The sequence below is a fragment of the Puma concolor genome, chromosome A2 (assembly GCF_028749965.1).
Source record: "Puma concolor isolate L17-30 chromosome A2, mPumCon1.1.hap2, whole genome shotgun sequence".
Lineage (NCBI taxonomy): Eukaryota > Metazoa > Chordata > Mammalia > Carnivora > Felidae > Puma > Puma concolor.
The window spans coordinates 134621757-134644552 of record NC_141668.1 but is presented as its reverse complement, the minus strand read 5'-3'; the positions used below and the strand labels follow the sequence as shown (position 1 = coordinate 134644552).

At 38.6% G+C, this 22796-nt stretch overlaps 2 protein-coding genes across 3 annotated transcripts in view; one reads left to right on the top strand and one right to left on the bottom strand.

Annotated features, from left to right (window-relative positions):
* The window catches only part of LOC147583540 (uncharacterized), a 384087-nt gene that overhangs the window by 270311 nt on the left and 90980 nt on the right, over positions 1-22796 (top strand). The window lies entirely within an intron of this gene.
* LOC147583543 (transport and Golgi organization protein 1 homolog) overlaps positions 15946-22796 on the bottom strand; it is a 47443-nt gene continuing 40592 nt past the window's right edge. The window contains exons 6-7 of the mRNA XM_086681188.1: positions 16923-17057; positions 15946-15994 (exon numbers count right to left, since the gene is read on the bottom strand). Coding sequence (XP_086537314.1) covers positions 17031-17057 — 27 coding nt within the window. The 3' untranslated portion in view covers positions 15946-15994; positions 16923-17030. The remainder of the gene's footprint in view (positions 15995-16922; positions 17058-22796) is intronic.

Genomic DNA, 22796 nt, shown 5'->3' with positions numbered 1-22796 from the left:
ATTTTATGTTTCACTCTTGCTGAGTTAGTATCACTGATTCTAAATTTGTCTTTCCCATAGTAATACATAACAGGAATATTTCTCTCTCTCTCTCTCTCTATATATATATATATATGTATCCATATAGATATTATACAAAATTATATATATAATTACATATATTATATAGTAAGCCTATATATTGGTAGTAAATATAAAGCTATCTTGATAGTAATGATTAAAAGCTTTATAAGTATTTTACCAGTTAATTTTTGCTATTTGGTAATAATTAAGATGCTTCAAACTAATATAAGCCAAAGAAAGGTATATTATATGAAAATATTGAGATGTATTATGGAAGTGAAAGTTAGCTGCTAACACAAACACTAAATCTTCAGTGGCCTAACAAAGTAAAAGTTTGTTTTTCACTCATTTCATAGACCAGTTGGGTCTTCACTAGGTGGTCTTCCACAAGTTGATTCAGGGATGTAGGTTCATTCTAGCTAAGAGTTGCTCTAGGTCTCACATCCTCTGATGAATTCTGTTCACTACCCATCAAAGAGCAAAGAGAGAGGACCTGGAAAGGTCCAATGGAGTACTAGGGAGCCACATCTGGAAATACACATCCCTTCTGTCCATATTCCATTGGCTGGGACTCAGTTACATGGTATCACTTAAGAGCAAGGGAGGCTGAGAAAGGTAGGCTAACTGTGTGCCCCAGAATAAGAGGAGAATGAAGGTGCTGGTACACAGTAGCAGCCTCTGTCATAAGCAAGAAATGTAGGTTGGACCACACAAAATTAATTAATGGGTTGGATCCCTAGCAGCTAAGGCTTCTTTTCCTCTCTGAGGCCCGTCATCTATCTGTCTTTTCTTCTCCCTGCACAGCTATTCCATACTTTTCTCCCTCTCCTTTCCCCTTCTCAAGAAGTCTCTGTCTCTGTGTCTCTCCCCCCTTCTTTCTCTCCCTCTCCAGGTAGATCCTAGAGAACATCTGATCTTTTGTCAGACAGAGCACCTGCTGTCAAAATAAGTATCTAATTCTACTCATAAGTGCTACCAAATAAGAGTTCAGCTTGCAATGAAAGTCTATGATGAGAGTCTAGACTTAGCTGGGGAGGGCTTCTCTGAGGTAGTAACCCTTAAGCTGAGATCTGAGGAATGAGTAGGGATAACAGGGGACAGGGAGAGGAATGGTGGAGAGCTTCAGGCAGAGGAAACAGCAGTTTTTACATAGGTTGTCAAGGAGAGGCTGAGAATGCTACCCGGGTTGGTCTAGAGTAAGCAGGAACTTCTAGACCATGATAAGAATTTTGGATTCTTTTTCTTACACCATGAAAGGTCAATGCCTCCTCTTTAAATATTTATTCTTTAGAATAAGGGTTACTCTAACTCTTAAGCTTGCTCTTCAAAAATGAGCAAGAGTAGCATCATTGATGGGGCGCAGTGGTTTTGACCACATGTTTGAATACAGCCATAAGGAGTGGACAACCCAACCACGGCCAAGCTATACGTTACTGTGCACTAACCACAAAGCCCTCTCTTCCTCCGTTTAGCTAATCTGTGCCATTGAGAATGTGAAACAAAGTCATCAAGATTTTAAAGTCCTGGAGTTAAAGTCTTGGGAATGATTTTTTATAATGTATAATTGCTTAAAAATTGATACATGCAGCAATTATCAGGCAAAGATTGAGCTGAGACATGCCTATCCCATTTACACTAAGGTTCTGTTTACAGTGTTTTATATGGCTACTCACTGGTTGAAATATTAGCAACATTGATTCTCTGTACAGTACTTACCACAACACATATTTCCTTGCTCCAGATGGAAAGTCAATGGGCAGAAATGTGCCGTTAATGATGTGTTGGCATGGCATTTCCTGTATTACAAAATACAGCCCAAAACATTAAAATATCCTCTTATCAAGTGCAAAGTTAAACAAAGTTGTTTGACTAAATGAGTATAAATAAATTTCTGGTAGTAAGAGTACAAAATGTAGTGAGGGGAAATGCATCCGTGACTATATAAACACGGACTAAGCTTTTACCATTTGTCAAGTATTCAGTGAGAAAAAGAAACCTAGCGATATTCTCACAGACTAAGGACTGAATATAAATCTTACAAAATATAGTTTTAAATTATCATGAGACTTATGCTGTAAGAGTCTTGCACTTAGTTCTCTAACAATCATTTCATATGCGATTGCAGCTCTAGTATTTACTAGGTATATGGCCGTAGGCAATTTATTTAATCTCTCTGAGCCTCGGTTTTCTCATCTGTAAAACGGTTATCTTCATTAGATCTATTCTATTTGTTCATTGTGAAGACGGAGATAGTCTAAAGCACTAGTACAATTCCTGGTGCTGAATAAAAGGCAGGACTCAGTAAAAGATAGTTCTTATCTCTTGAGGAGTCTGGGTGACTCAGTCAGTTAAGCACCCAACTTCGGATCGGGTCATGATCTCGTGGTTCGTGGGTTCAAGTCCTGGGTTGGGTTCTGTGCTGACAGGTCGGAGCCTGGGGCCTGCTTTGGATCCTGTGTCTCCCTCTCTTTGCCCCTCCCCCACTCGTGCTCTGTCTCTCTCTGTCTCAAAGAGATGAGTAAAAGTTAAAAAAAAAAAGATAGTTCTTATCACTAAAAAAATTTCATAACTACTCTTAAGAATCAAAGTTTCTATGAGTTCACTCAATAAAATCTGGTTTTGAGATGCTGCTAGATATTTCGAGGAAGATACACAAAGAAATACAGACCTCATTTTCACTACCTTTGAAGAATTTATAGTACCTTTGTGGGGACTATCACTAAGTGAGGTTCAATAACCTACCAGGAAATACTGTGATTAAGCAATAAATTGACACCATAGACCTACATTTCCTGAAACTTAAGACCTTTTTTAAAGAAAAGTGTTCTATCAGACTCCCAGGGTTTACTTGAATTATTTTTACTATAATACTATTTAAATATGTACAAACATAAAAGCATGTTATAAACTCCCTATTATTCTTAACTATAAAACAGTAACATGGGCGCCTGGGTGGCTCAGTCGGTTGAGCGTCCGACTTCGCTCAGGTCACGATCTCACGGTCCGTGAGTTCGAGCCCCACATCAGGCTCTGTGCTGACAGCTCAGAGCCTGGAGCCTGCTTCAGATTCTGTGTCTCCCTCTCTCTCTGGCCCTCCCCCCGTTCATGCTCTGTCTCTCTCTGTCTCAAAAATAAATAAATGTTAAAAAAAAAATTAAAAAAAAAACAGTAACAAAAAAGAAAACAAGTAAAATTAAAAACAAGCTATAAAATCCATAAAAATTCAAATAAACAGCATCTAACATAGTTAATAATGTTGCTGAAACCAAATGGTGTTTTAGAATTTTTTGATTGGGGTCAACAGGGATGGAGGAAAGGCTTTCTGAAGACTTTCTGGAAAAAAGAGAGGGTTTGAGATAGCAAAGAAGGTGAAGAGGAACAATATAAGCAAGCTTTCTTCAGAGAGTAAATCAGCTGCCTGGGAACCTGATGAAAAGAAGGGGAAAAAAATAAGATGAGAAGTGAAGGTTACAAAGTTAGAAAAATTCTCTTTCAAGCTAAGGGGTATCTGCACTTATTTGAAGACAAGAAGAAATAACCAATTGAAAGAGAGACACTGATGATCGAGGGAAAGTCAGGAGGGAAGAGTTTGTCAGTATCACTGCACTTCTATATTTTTTAAAACTTTTATTATTGAAGTATAATGGATATATGATGTTATATTCGTTTCAGGTGGTCAACATAGAAATTTAACAATTCTATATATTATGCAACATTCACCACAATAAGTGTATTTATTGTGTATTTATGTCATCACACAATGTTATTATATCATTGACTCTATTGCCTATGCCATACTTTTCATCATTATGAATTATTTATTTTATGATGGGAAGTTTGTACCTCTTAATCCCTTCTATCTTGCCTATTCCTCCCCCTTCCTCCCCTCTGGCAACCACCAGTATGTTCTCCGGATTTATGAGTCTGTTTCTGTTTTTGTTTGTGCATTTGTTTTGTTTTTTAGATTCCACATATAAGTGAAATCATATGGTATTTGTCTTTCTCTGCCTTATTTCACCTAGCTCAACACCCTCTAGGTCTATTTCTACTATAGTACTACCCTTATCTATCCAGCACCTTTGCTCCCCTTTCTTTCAGTGACAGACCCCAACCTCATCTCACTCCACTGTGATTGGTCAGTGAAAGGGCTTCTGAAACAAGCTAGCCAATCAGATTGTTTCTTCTGAGATTTGAAACTTAAGCAGATACTTCCTTCCATCATTTTATGACACCATCCCTGAGGAAAGAACCACATGCTCTACTGCCGAGGTCCTTAGTAGGTCTTTCTTTTCTTTTTTCTAACATTCTTGTATAAATCAGTCTTTGCTTATACTATCCAGAGGTACAGTAAGTTAAATGAAACTAAAAGAACATTAACCAGTATGTAGGTAGGGACTCTAAACATTGATGTAGAGAGCCATTTTCCTTTCTTTGGGACCCAAGGAAAGCATAAGAGATAGGTGTTAATCACAAGCTGACAGGTAGATGAAGGGGTTCAGGTCAAATGACCTCAAACTTCTTAACAAACTAAGGATTGGACTGTCTGCCAAGTGTGAGGTGATAGAATGTGATTTTTAAAATAACTTAACACTAGGGGCACCTGGGTGGCTCAGTCGGTTGAGCGTCCGACTTTGGGTCAGGTCATGATCTCGCAGTTTGTGAGTTCGAGCCCCAGGTCGGGCTCTGTGCTGACAGTTCAGAGCCTGGAACCTGCTTCAGATTCTGTGTCTCCTTCTCTCTGCCCCTTCCCCACTCATGCTGTCTCTGTCTCTCAAAGATGAATAAACGTTAAAAAAAATTTAAAATAACTTAACACTTGAAAACATTTTATGTACTGATCTTGTGGTACAAAATCTCTGTAGAGAGAGATCCAACAGTCTTTAGAAGATTTTTTGATGAAACCAATTGCAAGCCTTTGAAATCTAGGTTTAGAATTTGAGTCCAGTTTTCACAAGGAAAAGGGAAGCTAGTCTGCACAATTAAGGGGAGGGAGAAGTTAGATCTGGTATGTGTTGGCAGATGGATAATCTTGAGAAGAGTAGTAACAGGACTCAACACTATTTAGAGAAAAGGTGAGGGTGGAATGTCCCCCTGCAGTCTTGCAAAGTGGGACTTTGATGAGATTAGAACTGACTAGTGAAAGAGGATTTACTATGGCTTTTTGCTGAGTGGTGTGTGATTAAAAAAAAAAAAATCTTCTATACAATCTTTCCTAAGAAAGTTCTCATCAATGTTCCATCATTCTTCTCTGTTTGGGGGATAGTAGGACATTTGCTTGTGCAGGGGAAGCAGGGAAGGGCAAACTAAGAGGGCTGGAGAAGATGCAGATCTCATACGGGTTACACAATTACTTGGGAATCAACAAGTGACAATAAAAGGCTTTCAACTAAGAATCTGCCCTAGAAAGAGTTGTGTGTGTCCTAGGATTTGCTCTGACAATGCAATGGTCAAGCGTAGCCTGGAAGCAGACTGAAAAACACAGGGAGGTGGAGGTTGTGTAGATTCTGGTTTTGAAGTAGTGAGTAGCTTGATAAATCCTCTTTCAAAAACAGCAACAACGAAACCTACAAAACGAGGCAAAATTGTCAAAAACAGTCATTTTGGGGCTCTGGAAATGGACCAAAAGGAAACAACAATTTGAAAAGCATATATTCATGAAAAACTGCTGACCTTCGAGTAAGAACAGTAGAAGTCTGTGGCTTTCTTGCCTGTGGCTACTCCCACACCCCACCCCAGATTGGCCCGCACACCAATTCTATCAGATGAGACTGACCATGAAAACTGACAGCCTTGTTGCAAGAGGAGCAGGCTAACTTGATTTCGAGCAGAGAGTGGAAAATTGGCAACTGGGGTGAATGGGAAAGGGCTAGAGCCCTCTCTCTGAGCCCAGGATTTCAGTCCCTCTGGGGGGAAGGGAATGATAGACTGAAGGACTACCAAAAACTTTAATAGGGATATGAGTTAGCCATTGAAAGGTTTAATAACCATTCTACAGATCACTGGCTGTCTGGGAGCCTATTCTTATGCACAATGGGAGAACTGAGAGTCGGTGGAAAGTAAATGTTAGGGCAGACTTGAATATTGCCTAAATTTTGAATGCTTGCCTCAAACCAAACACAGATCCACAAGCAGATGGTGGAAGCCTTTTGAGCTTAAGATATTTTGCACAACCACTGGCCGATCGCTGGTTGAACACTAGGTTATGTAGACATAAGCTAAACAAAGAAAATAAAGAAAAACTGAACAGAGGCATCAGAGGCTGCACATTGTGAGGTAATAATCTAATTCTATAGATTAAGTACAGGCAAGTTGCTTTAAACAGCAAGAAACAAACATTAGCAAATAAAACTCACCATAGGAAAAAAGGAAAATTGCAATCCAGTGTTGCTATAATAAATTATCTAAAATATCCAGTTTTTAAATTGTGAGAACTAGGAAACCAGGAGAGGGTGACCCATATTCAAGACAAAAAGTAATTAGTAGAAACTGTCTCTTCATGGGTCTAGGTGCTGGATTAACTCAATGAAACTATTACAAGTATGTTCAAATAATTAAAAGAAGCCATGTTTAAAGAACAAAGGAAAATGTGATGACCATAACTCAACAATAGGGAATATCAACAATGGAACAGAATCTATTAAAAAGAAACAAATGGAGGGACACCTAGCAGGCTCAGTCAATCCAGCTTGTGACTATTTTTTTAAATGGTTATTTATTTTGAGACAGAGAGAGCAGGGGAGGGGCAGAGAGAGGAGGAGAGAGAATTCTGCACTAATAGCACAGAGCCTGACATAGGTTCAATCTCACAAACCATGTAAGCAGAGACCCAGAGTCTGACACTTAACTGACTGAGCCACCCGGGTGCTCTGAACATGTGACTGCACGTGACTCTTGATCTCTGGGTCACGTGAGTTTGAGCCCCATGTTGGGCTTAGAGCCTACTTGAAAAAAAAAAAAGAAAAAGAAAAGAAAAACGTAGGAATGTTAAAGTTGAAAAATACAATAATCATAATGAAAAACTCACCAAATTGACACAATAGCAAAATTGAGAAGGCAGAAGAAAAAGTGAACTTGCATAAAAATCAGTAGAACTGATTCAGTCTAGAAGACAGAAAAAAGATTGAAGAAAAATGAAAGCCTTGGAGATCTATGGGACAACATCAAGTGCATTAACAAGTGAAAAATGGGTACCCCAGAGAGAGAGGAGAAGTAAAACAGGGCAGAAAAAAAATTTGAAGAAATAATGGCCTAACACTTTCCAGATTTCATGAAAAGTATTTATCTATAGATCCAAGACTTGCCAGGAGCTCTGAGTAGATCAGCAGGGAAATTCTCGTCTAGAAAGACAAAGAAAAGTTCTCAAAAGCATCAAGAATAAAAGGACTCATTACATAGAGTCAAACAATCCAACTAACTGTTGACTACTTATCAGGAAAAATGGAGGCCAGAAGGCCTCAAACTGCTCAGAGGAAATGCTTATCAACTAAGAAGTTTACATCCACTAAAATTGTTTTTGAACAATGAAGGCCAAACAGAAACAAATTCAGGTAAACAAAGGCAGAGAGCATCCATTGAGAAAGGCCTGCTCTACAAGATATGCTAGAGGAAGTGCTTTAGGCTGAGAGCAAATACCTTCAGGCAGTAATTCAAATCCTTGAGAAGGTAAAAAAAAAAAAAGCACAAGAAATGGTAAATATAAAAGATGATGTGGGTAGATTTTTCTCTTAACTTCTTAAATAATTTAAGATTGAATAAAGCAGTCACTGTACCACTGAATGCAAGTAGTAACCATCAGAGACCTGGAGTGGTAATATTAATATCAGACAAAATAGACTTTAAGACAAGAAATATTGCTAGAGATAAAAAGAAAGGTTTAATAGTGGTAAAATGGTCAATATATCATGACAGTATTACAATTATAAATGTATATGTACCTGACAAAGGATGCCCAGAATACACGAAGCAAAAACTGACAGAAGTGAAAGGAGGAACCAAAAATTTGAAAGTTATAGTTGGAGATTTCAATATCCCATTGTAAATAACTAATAGAATAAGACAGAAAATCTTGTTAGCAAGAATAATGAAAATCTGAACACTTTCAAGCACTTGACCTCACTGACATTTATAGAATATGCTACCCAACGACAAAAGAATACACATTCCTTTCAAGTGCACATGGAACCTTTTCTAGTATAGACCATATGCTAAGGACTAAAACAGTTTCAATCAATTTTAAATGTTAGGAATCATTCGAAGTACATTCTCTGACTACAAAATAATTACACTTAAGAACTCAACAGAAAGAAATTTGAGTAATCTCCAAATATTTAGAAATTAAATAATATACTTATAAAAAACTCATAAGAAATTAGAAAATCTTTTTACTGAATGGAAGTAAAGGTATAAAATATCAAAAACCTGTGGGTGCAGAGAAAGGAGAACTTAGAAATTTATAGCATCAAATGCTTATAAAAGGGGGCACCTGCGTGGCCCAGTCAGTTGATTTCAGCTCGGGTTGTGATCTCATGGTGGTCTGATGGAGCCTTGCACCTGGCTCTGCACTAGGCATGGAGCCTGCTTGGGGCCCGTTCTCTCCCTCTCCCTCTGCTTCTTTCCCCTTCATGCGTACGCATGCGCACTTTCTCTCAAAAAAAATACAACAGAACAGATAAAAAAGGTGTCAAATCAATAATAGAAGCTTCCATCTTAAGAAATTTAAAAAAGAAGAACAAAAAGAAAAAGTGAGCAGCAGTCAATGCAATAGAAAATGGAAAAACAATGAAGAAATTCAAGGAAACTGAAAGTGTGCATTTTAGAAAGATTAACAAAATTGATAAGCCTTTAGTTACTAATGAAGAGATGAAGAGAGGAGACAAAAATGATTGAAATAAGGAAAGAAGTGTCATGCTATCTACTCTACAAAGACTAAAAGACTATATGAGAATATTATGTACAATTCCATGTATAAGTCTGTTAAATACAACTCTGTCTTTGTAGAAATTGGTGTATTCTTTTTTATTTTTTATTTTTTTATTTTTTTTTAATATATGAAATTTATTGTCAAATTGGTTTCCATACAACACCCAGTGCTCATCCCAAAAGATGCCCTCTTCAATACTCATCACTTACCCTCCCCTCCCTCCCACCCCCCATCAACCCTCAGTTTGTTCTCAGTTTTTAAGAGTCTCTTATGCTGTGGCTGTCTCCCATTCTAACCTCTTTTTTTTTCCCTTCCCCTCCCCCATGGGTTTCTGTTAAGTTTCTCAGGATCCACATAAGAGTCAACACATATGGTATCTGTCTTTCTCTGTATGGCTTATTTCACTTAGCATCACACTCTCCAGTTCCATCCACGTTGCTACAAAGGGCCATATTTCATTCTTTCTCATTGCCATGTAGTATTCCATTGTGTATATAAACCACAATTTCTTTATCCATTCATCAGTTGATGGACATTTAGGCTCTTTCCACAGTTTGGCTATTGTTGAGAGTACTGCTATAAACATTGGGGCACAAGTGCCCCTATGCATCAGTATTCCTGTATACAAATTGGTGAATTCTGAGAAAGATACAAGTGATCATAACTGACTTGAAAATTAATAGAAAATCTGGGCTCAGTCTCTTAAGTGTCTAACTTCAGCTCACATCACAACCTCGTGGTTCTTGGGTTCGAGTCCTGTGTTGGGCTCTGTGCTGACAGCTAGGAGCCTGGATCCTGCTTCAGATTCTTCGTCTCCCTCTTTCTCTGCCCCTCCCCCGCTTGCACTCTGTCTCTCTCCCCAAAAATAAACAAACATTAAAAAAATATGAAAAAAAGAAAATCTTAATGGACCTACATAACGAAATCAAATTAATAAATAAAAACCTTATGTTGAAAAGCCTAAGGTCAGAAGGCTTCGCTGTTACCTTCTGTGAAACAGTTAAGGAAAAAACTACCAATTATCCAAACCCTTTTTTCAAAAATTAAAGAGTGTGAAAATAGAGAGTGTCAGGTCTTTGTGCTGAAAACATTGAGACAGCAGAAACCACGTGTTGGCATTTGTATAATGCAAAAGAAAGAATTCTTTTCCCCACCCACCCCCCTGCAACTTCCATACCAAACACGTTATTGAACTTGTTCAATTCAGAGTTCTTTTCAGAGTTCTTTAGAGACAAAGAGCAAATGGGATACATACATACATACAAGACGAGATGTATTATAGGAATAACCTCATGCAATCAAGGAGGCTGAGAAATCCACGTGGAAGCTGAAGAACCAGGAAAGCCAGTGGTAGAATTCAGTCCTCAGAAGGACCTGTGAATGATTAAGAATTCAGGTCTCAAAGGGTGGGATCCAGGACTGCCAATGTCCCAGTCCAGGAGAAGATGGATGTATTAGTTCTGGCAGAAAGAATTCACCATCCTTCCACTTTTTTGTTCTCTTTAAGCCCTCAACAAGTTGGATGACACCCACTCATTTTTAGGAGAGCCATCTGTACTTGGTTCAGCTATTCAAATGTTAATTTCTTCTAAAATACCCTCACACATACACCCAGAAATAATATTTTATCAGCTGTCTGGGCTTCCTTAGCCCATTCAAGTTAACACGTAAAATTAATCATCACGGAACTGTTAGGAAAATATCGGTTGTCCTCTTTGACAACCCAGAAAAAAATGGAGTAAGCAATGCTAAGAGGGTTATTTAAAATGGAGCCGGGAGGACATTGAGGAGGTGGGACTTATACATGTCTTCCATCTCAAATTCTCAGAAATTTTTCTGAACTCAGCCCAAAGCCAAGATATCTGCTATAGGTAAGAATGGACACAAATGAACTTTCCACCTAACACTAGCCCTAGCAACCAGCCACCTATAGATTAGTGTAACTGTAGCTATACCAGCACCTGTTTCATTTCATTCAAAACAACTTATATAAATTTCCTCTTTGCTCTTCAAAAGCTCTAACCTCTTTGTCACCCCAGAACATGCTTTTGATTTCAGTGGAATCTGTGTCTCTTGGATTGCAATCTTTTTTTTTTTTTATGTTTATTTATTTTTGAGACAGAGAGAGACAGAGCATGAACGGGGGAGGGTCAGAGAGAGAGGGAGACACAGAATCAGAAACAGGCTCCAGGCTCTGAGCTGTCAGCACGGATCCTGACGCGGGGCTCAAACTCACTGACCGCGAGATCATGACCTGAGCCGAAGTTGGACACTTAACCGACTGAGCCACCCAGGCGCCCCTCTTGGATTGCAATCTTTAAGACCCCAAATAAATGCACTATAAAAAAATGTTTATTTAGTTGGAGATAGAGAGAGAGTGCACACACACGCATGAGCTGGAGAGGGGCAGAGAGAGAGAGAGGAAGAGAAAGAGAATCCCAAGCAGGCTCCACATTGTCAGTGCAAAGCCTGAAGCCTGACGCGGGGCTTGATCCCACAGATCATGAAATCATGAGCTGAGCTGAAACCGAGATTTGGCCCCTCAACCAACTGAGCCACCCAGGTGTCCCAAGGCACATATTTTATTTTGCAGCTTGCAGTTTTGTCTTTCATTGGTTGACATCTCCAAAAAGTCAAAGGCCTTCTCTTCTTCGCCCTTTTCCTTACCTCTGGCCTTCAGGGGAAGGTTGAGCAGTTCTATAAAATAGCCTTTTCCCTAGATATTTCTCGGGTCACAAAGACAATTTGAAGAAATGATTAATAAAGATATATGTTACCCTTTTAGGGCCAATTTTGTATTAAAATATTTTCTCCATAAAATACTACATTCATATTTCCTGCTAAGGAGACATCTGGTGTTAAATTCAATTTTTGTGTTACCTGTACTTGGCCTCTCCCCACCACAACCCCACCTCATCCCACTACCTTGCTAGGCTCTCTTAGGATGTATATATTTATTCTTGCAACTCAAAAAGTCTCCAGGCATATGCTGGTTGACTTAAACAATGGCAACCTCTTTCACAGCTTTATACACAGGGTTCGCTATTGGTTGTTTTCTTTCAGTCATAGAAGGTTTACTTCCTTAAACTTATGCAGGATTTCTTCTATTCAAAATAGTCTGGCTCTTTCCTCAGAAGTACCTGTAAATGATTAAGTATAATCTCCATTCCAAATTCACTGAAGTGTCTTAATGTCTTTGTCCTTTGCTTCTGAGAATGGAAGAGTGTCTTAACCTCATCTCCCCCCACAATGATTTAATTTTCAACAGTGACTATCTTCATTTTGATCCTCTCACAAGTTTTTCATTCTGCCATTGCAATTTTAATTTTCTCCTTGTCCCTCTTTAGCCCATTAATCTCATGTTTCATTGTGTTCCATCTTATTTTCATTTCAGTATGATTTCCTCATGGCAAACTTCTTGTGGTTCAAGTAAGGACGCCGATTTTCTAAATTTTTCACCCTGTTTTTGTGGTGAATCATTTTCAGAGGCTAGTTCTGAGTTTCCAGGGTAATGGTTTCTTTTCCTTTCCTGCCATATTTTTCATAAATTCCTGGGGGGTTTTGAGGTTGTCTGTTTTTTGCCTATAGGAATGACAGAGTCCATCTGATCTTTTGTTTGCTATTCACCAGGGTGTAGGGATTGCCACTCAATCCGTACTCCTGGTTGTATGCTATAAACATACAAGGGTCTTTTTTTAATATTGTATTTTTAAGTAATCTCTTCACCCAACATGGGCCTCGAACTCACCTGAGATCAAGAACCCTGAGATCAAGAGTCACATGCTCTACCAACTGAGCCAGCCAGGTGCCTCAACATATGAGTGTCTTACTAGAGGCTCTTATTTTGTGCGAATAGCCTTGATGAAGGACTAAGATACAACCTGGGAAAATAAATTCACACATACAGCTTCCAGCTCCATTATCGATGCCTGCATCAAGTGCATCTCTGGCAGCACGATGTGATCTTAGCCTATTACCACTGCCAAGTGTTTCATGAAATAAATGAACAAGTACAATTTTCAGCTAGTACCAGGGGGGCACTTCCTTTGTCTTCTCCCATTTGATTGCTGGGAGCTTTCGTCTCTTATCCGATGTCAAAGAGAGAGACCTTACTGGGGTAGAGACGGAGCTAGAAAGAACGGAAGGAGAATGCCACCAATGTCTGCTTCCAAAAGAACACCTGTAGGGTGGAGGCAGGGGACATAGCTTAGTTTACTAAAATGTCTAATCTGGTATTTCAGAGAGGTCTGACAGATAAAGGTCATTCACATCCTATTAAAAAGGCATTACTAAGTGAGTGGGAATTTATATAAAATATTGGCTTAGGTTGGTCATCAGTCCTAGTTTGGGTTATTGCCCTGATTTTTCACCTCACACCACGTCTTCATATGTATTTTAATGAGAAGTTGTGCCAGTGTGAAACCAAGGCTGCTGATCAGATGCTGTTCTCAGTCTGAAGCCACAAGGGAAGACTTTAACTAAGTACTTACCCAAATGATGATGAATGTCATGTTAGTAGAGTCTGAAATGCAAAGATCTTACAGTGTGAGAGCAGAAAATCCTCTTTTTTTTTTTTTTTAATTAAACAAGGATCTCCATTTCACTGCGCTTACTGTTTTCCTTTTGTTGGAGAAAAAAAAATAAAATTCTATCTATAGTGGATCCAATAGTACTTTTAAAATGAAAGAAATCTCATATTTGTTTTGTATTTTATCACACTGCAGCCCTTCTATAAAATTGGAAATGATGATGACACTTTTAGAATTTATTGGGATAATAAAATGGTGATATTATTTTATAACAGTGTTACTCATTTCTCTTCTATTAATGCTTTTCATCCTTATTTCTCATTCTCTAGAGGAGACAGAGGATGACTACGGCAACTTACATTTTAAGGAATTTATTGGTACATAGTTTAAGAAAAATGGTCAACATTTCTTTCTTCTTTCCATGATGTTATATAATCACATTGGACTATTCTTGTTCATGGACTTTTTCCAGTGGTGAATGTTGCATTTCACAGAGTAGAGTCCAATTTTATTTGAAAATTTCATGATTTTAATAAAAACCCCATTTTTAAATGCTTATTTTGCAGTCAGGAACAAAGAGAGCCTGTGACAGGCAAAACAGACTTTTGCTGAGGGTGTATGAAAGCTGGTAGGATTGCACATGCTACTAACATAAGAGCTTCTTAAAGGAGGTTTTTTTTTTTTAATATAACAAGCAGTCTCCAAAAAAGTATTCAGTGCCATGGTTAGAATAACAGCATTTACACTTGTCAAGGGAAATAAAGAATCATCAGGCTGCTATTTTCCACATTATGCAGCATCGATTTAGTACAGACTGCCATGGAACATTCTCCATACACTTACTATGTAAAAATGTAAATCCCTAATTTAATAATTTTCCTCCAGGCTCCTCCCACCCTCAATTTGTCTTCATTTCTCCAATTCTTTGTAGGAAATTAGGGACCTCATTATTCATGGGTCGGGAAGAATTCAGTGAATCATGGAAAAAAGGTAATTTATGAAGGCAAGTCGCTTTCTCATCTCCAATGTGCATAAATAATCATAATTTTATTGTCATGATACAATGACCTGATTTCTATTTATAGCTTTGGCCCTGAGAAAAATTAAGTGCAACATAAATTTCATGTAAAAAGATGAATTTGTGAGTCACTTGTCTGTCAGAGGCGAGCCTTGTTTGGAAGCAACTGAGTATGCCAGTGAATTGTATTGTTTCTTTCTTTTGGAAACAATACAAGCTCAAAGTTATGACATCTACTCCTGCCCTTTGACCAAAAAAAAAAAAAAAATGATTTCAAGAGTGAACACTAAATTATTTCATAGCACAGTTCTTTTTGGTCACTACATCTTGGTTTGACTCTGTATGTTCCTCAAATGTATTATGTATGTGTGTGTATACATGTGTGTTTGTGTGTGTATTCCTCAAAATGTATGTGTATGTGTGTATATACATATGTGTATATATATATATATGTACACACATACACACATACTAGGAGCATATAGATTCAAAAATGTACATTTATACATATACATGCACATATATAATACAGGCTACATATGCACCTAAGATGTGTATAGTATATGGATGTATGTATGGATGTGTATACAGAGATTTTTCCCAAAGTGTGTGCATCTAAATTATGTCATGCATCTACAGATACCCTCCTGCCAGAGATGCATCTGATGACATGGTTTTTTGTTGAAGTTTGATAAAGCAATTTGCTTCTTGGTACTATTGGAAGCTACAGCAACAATTCAGTCTGGCTGCCATTTTTGGTCAAACATTCTTTCTCAATTAGCTAAAGATTTTTTTAAGTTAAGGTATAATATATGTGCAGTGATATGCAGTGATATTATGTGCAAATGCTAAGTGTACAGATTAATGAATATTTATATATGTCTACACCTGTGTAACCACTCTCCAGGTCAAGATGCAGAGCATTTCCAGCCACCCGGAAAGCTCCCATGTGCCTTTCCCCAAGATATAACTAATATTTTTACCTCTTTCACCAAGTATTCGTCTTTCCTGATTCTGAACTCCTTATAAACAGAATCAATAGCCTGAACTCCTGTGTTGGCCTTGCCAAAGGAGCCAACATTAGACTGACTTCTCCTCATTAGCTAAGAATCTTGGATTGCAAACAACAGGAAACTCAATCCAACTTAGCTTAAGAAATATAGACACATTTAATGGCTCACTCACTGTAAAACATCCGGAGGAGCTTTGGTCCAGAGTTTATGGAGTCACGAGTAATCTACCTCTGTGTCGTGTGCCTCCTCTGGGCATTGACCGTGTTCCCAGAATGGCTCACCTCATCTTTCAACAATTGCTGAGGAAGTTCTAGGCCATACATCCTCATGCTTTACTGTCTAGCCAAAAGAAAGTTCTGTCCTCTGGTGGTTTCCATGGAAGAAGGAGATAACTTCTCTCAGTACCTGGAATCAGTGTGCTTTATTTACCTGCCTCTTCTCAAATCAATCACTATAGTAAGAGAAAAGAAGTACATTTATTTGAAAGCTATGGAAGCCCATCCCCAGAAAGATGAAGTCAGTCGTACCTAAACCTCATGACTACAAATGTGGAGTGCTCATTCTTTAGAGGAAAACTGGATATGGTTGCTGGAGGAAAACAAACAAATAGCCACAACAAAAAAGTCTAGCTTATAGTAGCCACTTGAAATATCAGTATCTTTCTCTAAAATGAGAAATCCTCTCATGATGTTCACTTCTGGGATCACCACGCTGGTAAACAGCATGAAGCCTCTCTCTGATCAAATAATTGCATGGGTGACTGTCATGGGGGAAATACTCAATTCAGTCAAACCACAATGAAAGCCTGCTTCCCAGAGATTGTCAATCTCAATAAACATCATTTGATGCTTTGAGGCATTTTGTAGTCTAATGGTGCTGAATCGGCCAAAGAGAATGTATCCAAAGAGGAATGAAAGCTGCACTAAAGAACAAATAGCCTGTAGAGGGGGAAAAAATGTGAGTTCAGATTTTTGTATGCCAGGCTGAGATTCTGACAATCAAATGCTAAAGGTGAAAATGCTAGCCTTCAACTTCCATAAATAAACCATGGCTCCAGGGAAGACCTGGGTGCCTGGATCCAAGGAAGCCATATTTTCCAATCAGTATTTGTCTCGCATAAAGATCCCTCACTGAGTTGTTTTCTTATAAAGTGGAATTCATTTTGGTGCAAAGATTTGAACACTTAAAAGGCACACATACAACAGTAAATGGCACTCTTTGGAGACGTTGACCGATTCAGTGTGTAACAGAATAGGATTTTGACATATCCCAAATACCTAAATATCAGCATGAGCTATAAAAACATTAGAGAGATCAGAGGTGATGTTATGTCTCTAAATATCTTTACTTATCAACAAGCAGGAACATAGGCCTTTTACCTGAGGCATTTTTCTTTTCAAGTTTTCATGGTGGGATTTTATGGTAGCAACCCCTCATGTTTTCTTCTTGCCAGCAGCAGTTTTATTTATAGTCCAGCCCATTCTATCTCACTTCTTCTTAAAAGATGTCAGGACCTAAAGGAAGAAAATGGATTAGATCGGAGAAACTCAAGAGCTGGCTTAATGGAACCTCTGCCTTTTCCCTGTCTAATGCTCTTCACCTCCTTTATAATATGTGCACTACACAGCCTCAAACAGCTGTGAAAATGGGAAATGTTGAAAAAACTTGATCCAGCCATCCATCGAATAAGTCAGCAAACTTATAATAACTTTTTTGGACAGATTTTGTAAGTATTGCTCGTTATTGAAACTAGGAAAATATACTAAGTGTAGTTTAAATAAGAACTACCCACAATCCCATAAAGCAGAGAAAACGAATGCTCTTACTAAATATAGCTTTATCCTGCTTTGCTTACTCAACATTATATTGTGAACATTTTCCCAAGTCAAGAGAAAACTCTTCGAAAAAATTATTGACAATTCCATTTATTGGCAACTTAAGAGAAAGAATAAGGATTTTTCCTGTTTCCTGTGTCGATGCTCTTTCAGGGCAACAAAATAACTATGGTCAGTATGTGAAAGTTGTGGTTTATGGGAACCTTCTAGGTAAAAATATGGAAAGAATGAGAGAATTTTTTAAATTATCATTTTGTACTCCCTAATAAAATAATTGATTCAGTCAAAGGCCTTCAGTAGATGAACCAATTGATGAAAGGTTGGAAAGATCAGGTTTTGGCCACCTGAACTTGCTCTGCCTTTAGTCTGTTAAGAATGAAACAACCAGACATCATGGCCAAGATGGGAGGCAATATGACAAACACAACACCACCCAAAAAATATTCTTACTTTAAAACAAAAAAATCCTGGGGCAGCTGGGTGGCTCAGTCGATTAAGCCCCTGACTTCAGCTCAGGTCATGATCTCATGGTTCAAGAGTTTGAGCCCTGCACTGGGCTCTGTGCTGTAAGCGTGGAGCCCACTTGGGATCCTCTGTCTCCCCTTCTCTGTCCCTCCCCCACTCGCATTCTCCCCCCCCCAAAACTAAATAAACATTTTAAAAAACCCACAACGAATAGATTGCCTAAATTAAGAGACTGACAATACTAAGTGTTGGTGAAGAAATGGAACTCCTTCAACTCTCATACCTTATTGGTAGAAATATAAATTAGTCGAATATTTCAAAAAATGGAAAATAGTTTGACAGTTTCTTATAAACTGCAATGTATATTTACCATACAATATAGCAATTTCATTCTTAGGTATTTACCGCCCCCCCCCCCCAATGAAACATGTGTCCAAATAAGGAGTTGTTCAAGAATGTTCATAACGGGCTTTATCTGTAAGAGCCCCAAATTAGAAGCCACCCAAATGTTCACCAATAGTAATGGATAAACAATTTGTTGTGTATTCACACTACAGAACATTGCTTCACAACTAAAAGAAAGGACTTCTGATATACACAATAACATGGATGAATCTCAAAAACATTAAACTTGTAGAAGAAACCAGGCATAAACAAGAATATATGATTGTATTAAAAGAAGTTCTAGAATTTCCAGAAAATTTGCAACAATTTGCACAGCGATCAGCAATATGTGACAGCCCCATCTCAGTGTACCCACACTGTCACTGAGGCTTATCAGTGTCTAAAGTCCAGTTAATTTATTGGGTAAAAATGGCTTCTCCTTTAATTCACATTTCTTTGTTTCTTAATAAAATAAGATATTTTCATTTTCATGATTTTTTTTTTAATTTTTTTTCAACGTTTTTTATTTATTTTTGGGACAGAGAGAAACAGAGCATGAACGGGGGAGGGGCAGAGAGAGAGGGAGACACAGCATCGGAAACAGGCTCCGAGCCATCAGCCCAGAGCCTGACGCGGGGCTGGAACTCACGGACTGCGAGATCGTGACCTGGCTGAAGTCGGAAGCTTAACCGACTGCGCCACCCAGGCGCCCCTTGATTTTTTTTTTAATTTGTTTTTTGGTTATTATTTTTCCTTTGGAAATTATTTTTTTTTTTTAATTTTTTTTTTCCAACGTTTATTTATTTTTGGGACAGAGAGAGACAGAGCACGAACGGGGGAGGGGCAGAGAGAGAGGGAGACACAGAATCGGAAACAGGCTCCAGGCTCTGAGCCACCAGCCCAGAGCCTGACGCGGGGCTCGAACTCACGGACCGCGAGATCGTGACCTGGCTGAAGTCGGACGCTTAACCGACTGCGCCACCCAGGCGCCCCTGGAAATTATTTTAAAACACTACTTTTCCCCTTATTTTTCTATTACTGCCGTGCTGTTTTCCTTAATGACTTATAACAGTTCTTTCTATGTTAAGGATATAAACACTTTGTAATATTTATGTTATTTTTTCTGTTTGCTTGCCTTTTTATTTCATTTATTTTTTGAAGAGCAGAGCCTTTTTCTGTTATAATAACCAGATTCATTGCTCTCTTCCTTTGAGATTTCTTCCATACTTCTATCTCCCAGGTAGAGAGACAAATATATTTGCCTAAATTTTCTTTAAAAAAATTTTTTTTAATGTTTATTTATTTTTGACAGAGAGAGATAAAGAGACAGAACATGATGGGGGAGGGGCAGAGAGGGGGAGACACAGAATCTGAAGCAGGCTCCAGGCTCTGAGCTGTCAGCACAGAGCCCGACCTGGGACTCGAACTCACAGACCATGAGATCAGGACCTGAGCCAAAGTGGGATGCTCAACCAACTGAGCCACCCAGGTGCCCCTGCCTAAATTTTCTTGTAATTTTGTGTAATTTAATTTTAAATAAAAATTCACATTCATCTGGATTGACCCTGGTATATGGTGTTAGATACAGAACTTTTTATAATTCATACTTCTTTATAATTTATCATACGCCTGCCATATATTAAGAACTTATAGGGGTGCCTGGGTGGCTCAGTCAGTTAAGCATCCAGCTTTGACTCAGGTCATGATCTCACAGTTCATGAGTTTCAGCCTTGCATCAGGCTCTGTGCTGACAGTGTGGAGCCTGGAGCCTGCTTTGAGTTCTGTGTCTTCCTCTCTCTCTCTCTGCACCTCTCTTGCCCCTGCTCTCTTTCTCTCTCTCTCTCAAAAATAAAGAAACATTAACATTTTTTTTGAAGAAAAGAACTTATATAGTAGGGTCTATCATGGACCACTTGATTGTTACCTACAAAATACGTATCTATGTATCTATTATTATGTGAGTATCACACAGTTTAAATACTTGTTGCTATATATTTCAATATTTAATATGGCTTAAATTTCTACCTACTTATTTTTGAAAAGTTCCTTAGCTTTTACCATCCATTTCAATCTCCAAACACTTGTTGACTATATTCTGTTTGCTAGGTATGCTGCTAAAAAGTGGAGATATGTTTTGAGTTTTCATGGAGAACAATGAGTGCTCTAACAGCAGTAAATAACTAAAATAGCTAACACTTGGTGCTTCCTATGGACCAGGCAGTATTTAGGTGTTTTACATACACTTATACACTTAATCAACCCTTCAAACAATCATATAAGGTAGGTACAATTCTACTCTTCTTTATTTATGATAGAAATTGGGCACAGAAAGTAACTTGCCCAAGACTGCACAGCTAGTACGCAGCTGGACCGATATTCAAGACTGGGCAGTTCTAGAAATTAAACCCTCTCACCTCGAAGTTGGGAATGTAAAATGGTGTAACTACTGTGAAAAAGAGTTCAATGGTTCTTCAAGAAGTTAAACATAGAATTTCCATGTGAGTCAGAAATCCCACTCCTAAGTGGATACCCAGAAGTATTGGAAATAGGTTGTCAAACCTATTTGTACATACATACAAGGGAATCCATACAAGGGTATGCATATCCATACAAGGGAATATTCTTCAGTCATAAAAATGAAGTACTAACATAGGCTACAACATGGGGGAACCTGGAAAACATGCCAAGTGAAAGAAGTGAGACACGAACGCCAGTTGCATATTGGTATAATTCCACTTTTAAGAAATATCCAGGATAAATGAACTCTTAGCAGTTACTGGTTTCATGGGTACAGGGTTTCCTTTCAGGGTGTTGAAAATGTTTTGGAACTGGTTAGAGATGATGGTTGCAAAACATTGTGAATGTACTAATTCTACTGAATTGCACATTTTAAGATGGTTAATTTTGTGTCCCATCAACTTTACCTGAATAAAAAGGGAGGGTAGTTTGTTTCTCAAGTTCTTGTTCTTGACCACATGCTGCTATGTAAAATGGAGTGTAGGAAAGCTAAGCTTATCTGATCCTGAGGCTCAGAGCAAGCTTTACAGAGGGGCTGATGCTGGACCTGGGTATGGAAAAATGAATGGGGGTTCACCGGACAGATTGTGTGATTTTGCGTGTGGGGGAGGGTGGAGGAGGAAGGCAGAAGCATCCTAGAAAGGTAGAAGAGTTTGTGAAAACGTATAGGCAGAGGAAGTGAAGGTAGTTTGGAGACAAAATAAAAGGCTTTAGTGAAAGAGGGAAATGTCAGAGAGAAGGTTGACACATGCTATTAATACAACACATCCTTACCAACTGCACATTTTCAAAGGTCAAAGGTTGGAAATTTCAAGAGCTATCTGTGGGTAGCAATATAACTCAGGTTGGTTTAGGGCTGCTATTATTACAGTGGTGTCCAAACATATTTAGCTGAAGCCCGGTATAGAATGATGAACTACTTATGCATACTTGTAGTATTTGAGCCAACTCTCAACAGCTTTGAATACATTTTCTACAAAGGTGTTCACATGGTTCTACACACACACCAATTTATTTTTACTTATTTGTAGCAGACATTATCAGTGCCCTGCACAAATCCCTTTGGCACTGACCATTTCTAATCCAGTTGACCCGACTTCCAAATGCCATCCCTGAGTCTCCTTGCCTGTGGTCTTCCTTGGCCACAAGTGTGCACACTTTCCATTTTTACTGCATGCCAAAAATGCTGGGGAATTACACCCCTCAGAAGCAGCCCTCAACAGATGGCTGTTGGGAGTTGTCTCTCTCCTTAAATAAGTCTGAGGGGCATTTTCAACACACTCTTTGAGAGTCCCAGGTAGAATTCAGCTCAAGATGCTCACGGTGCTAGTTTGCTTGATAACGCATGCTTTAATTACTTCCTTCTGTCCCTTGTCTTACTTCTCCACTCCCCGACTTTTTCTTCAAATCCTTGTCTCAAGGTTTCAATGCTTGGGGAGAAAGCCAATGTAAGATATTCACAGATTTCAATTCAAATGTACTTCCTCAGTACATCATCTAGAGTCTAGTCAGGAAAAGAGAATCCACCCTAGATATTTCAGATATGGGGATTTAATACAAGGATCTGGTTATCAAGAGAAGAGGGGTGACGCCCAGATATTGGAAGCTGCTTTTCCCTCTGGCTTGAAACCAGTATCCTACCCTGGCATGCAGACAAATAACAGTCAGGGGAGTCTTCTCTGATCCCAGACAAGGTAACAACCTCTTAGTACCTGCTTTAGTGTGACTTCTATTTTAGTGAATGTTTGATTCACGTCTCTCTTCTCCACTACGTTACAAATCCAAGTGAGCGGGAACCATGTATGTGTTTTGCTCACTATTGAACCCCCAGAGGCTAGCACCAGGTCTGACACCGCAGAGGAACTCACTAAACACGTGGTTGAAGGGAAGGGCTGAATCAATGTTGTGCTGCTGCACGCTTTTGCCAGGTGATCCAAGTCAAACGCCTGATTCTCTTCCTAAAACCACATTCAGTGATGTCAGGTTGACAATTGAAAACTAAACATTGCGGGAGTATTTATACCATAGATGTTGGCAAACGCTTAGAAATAC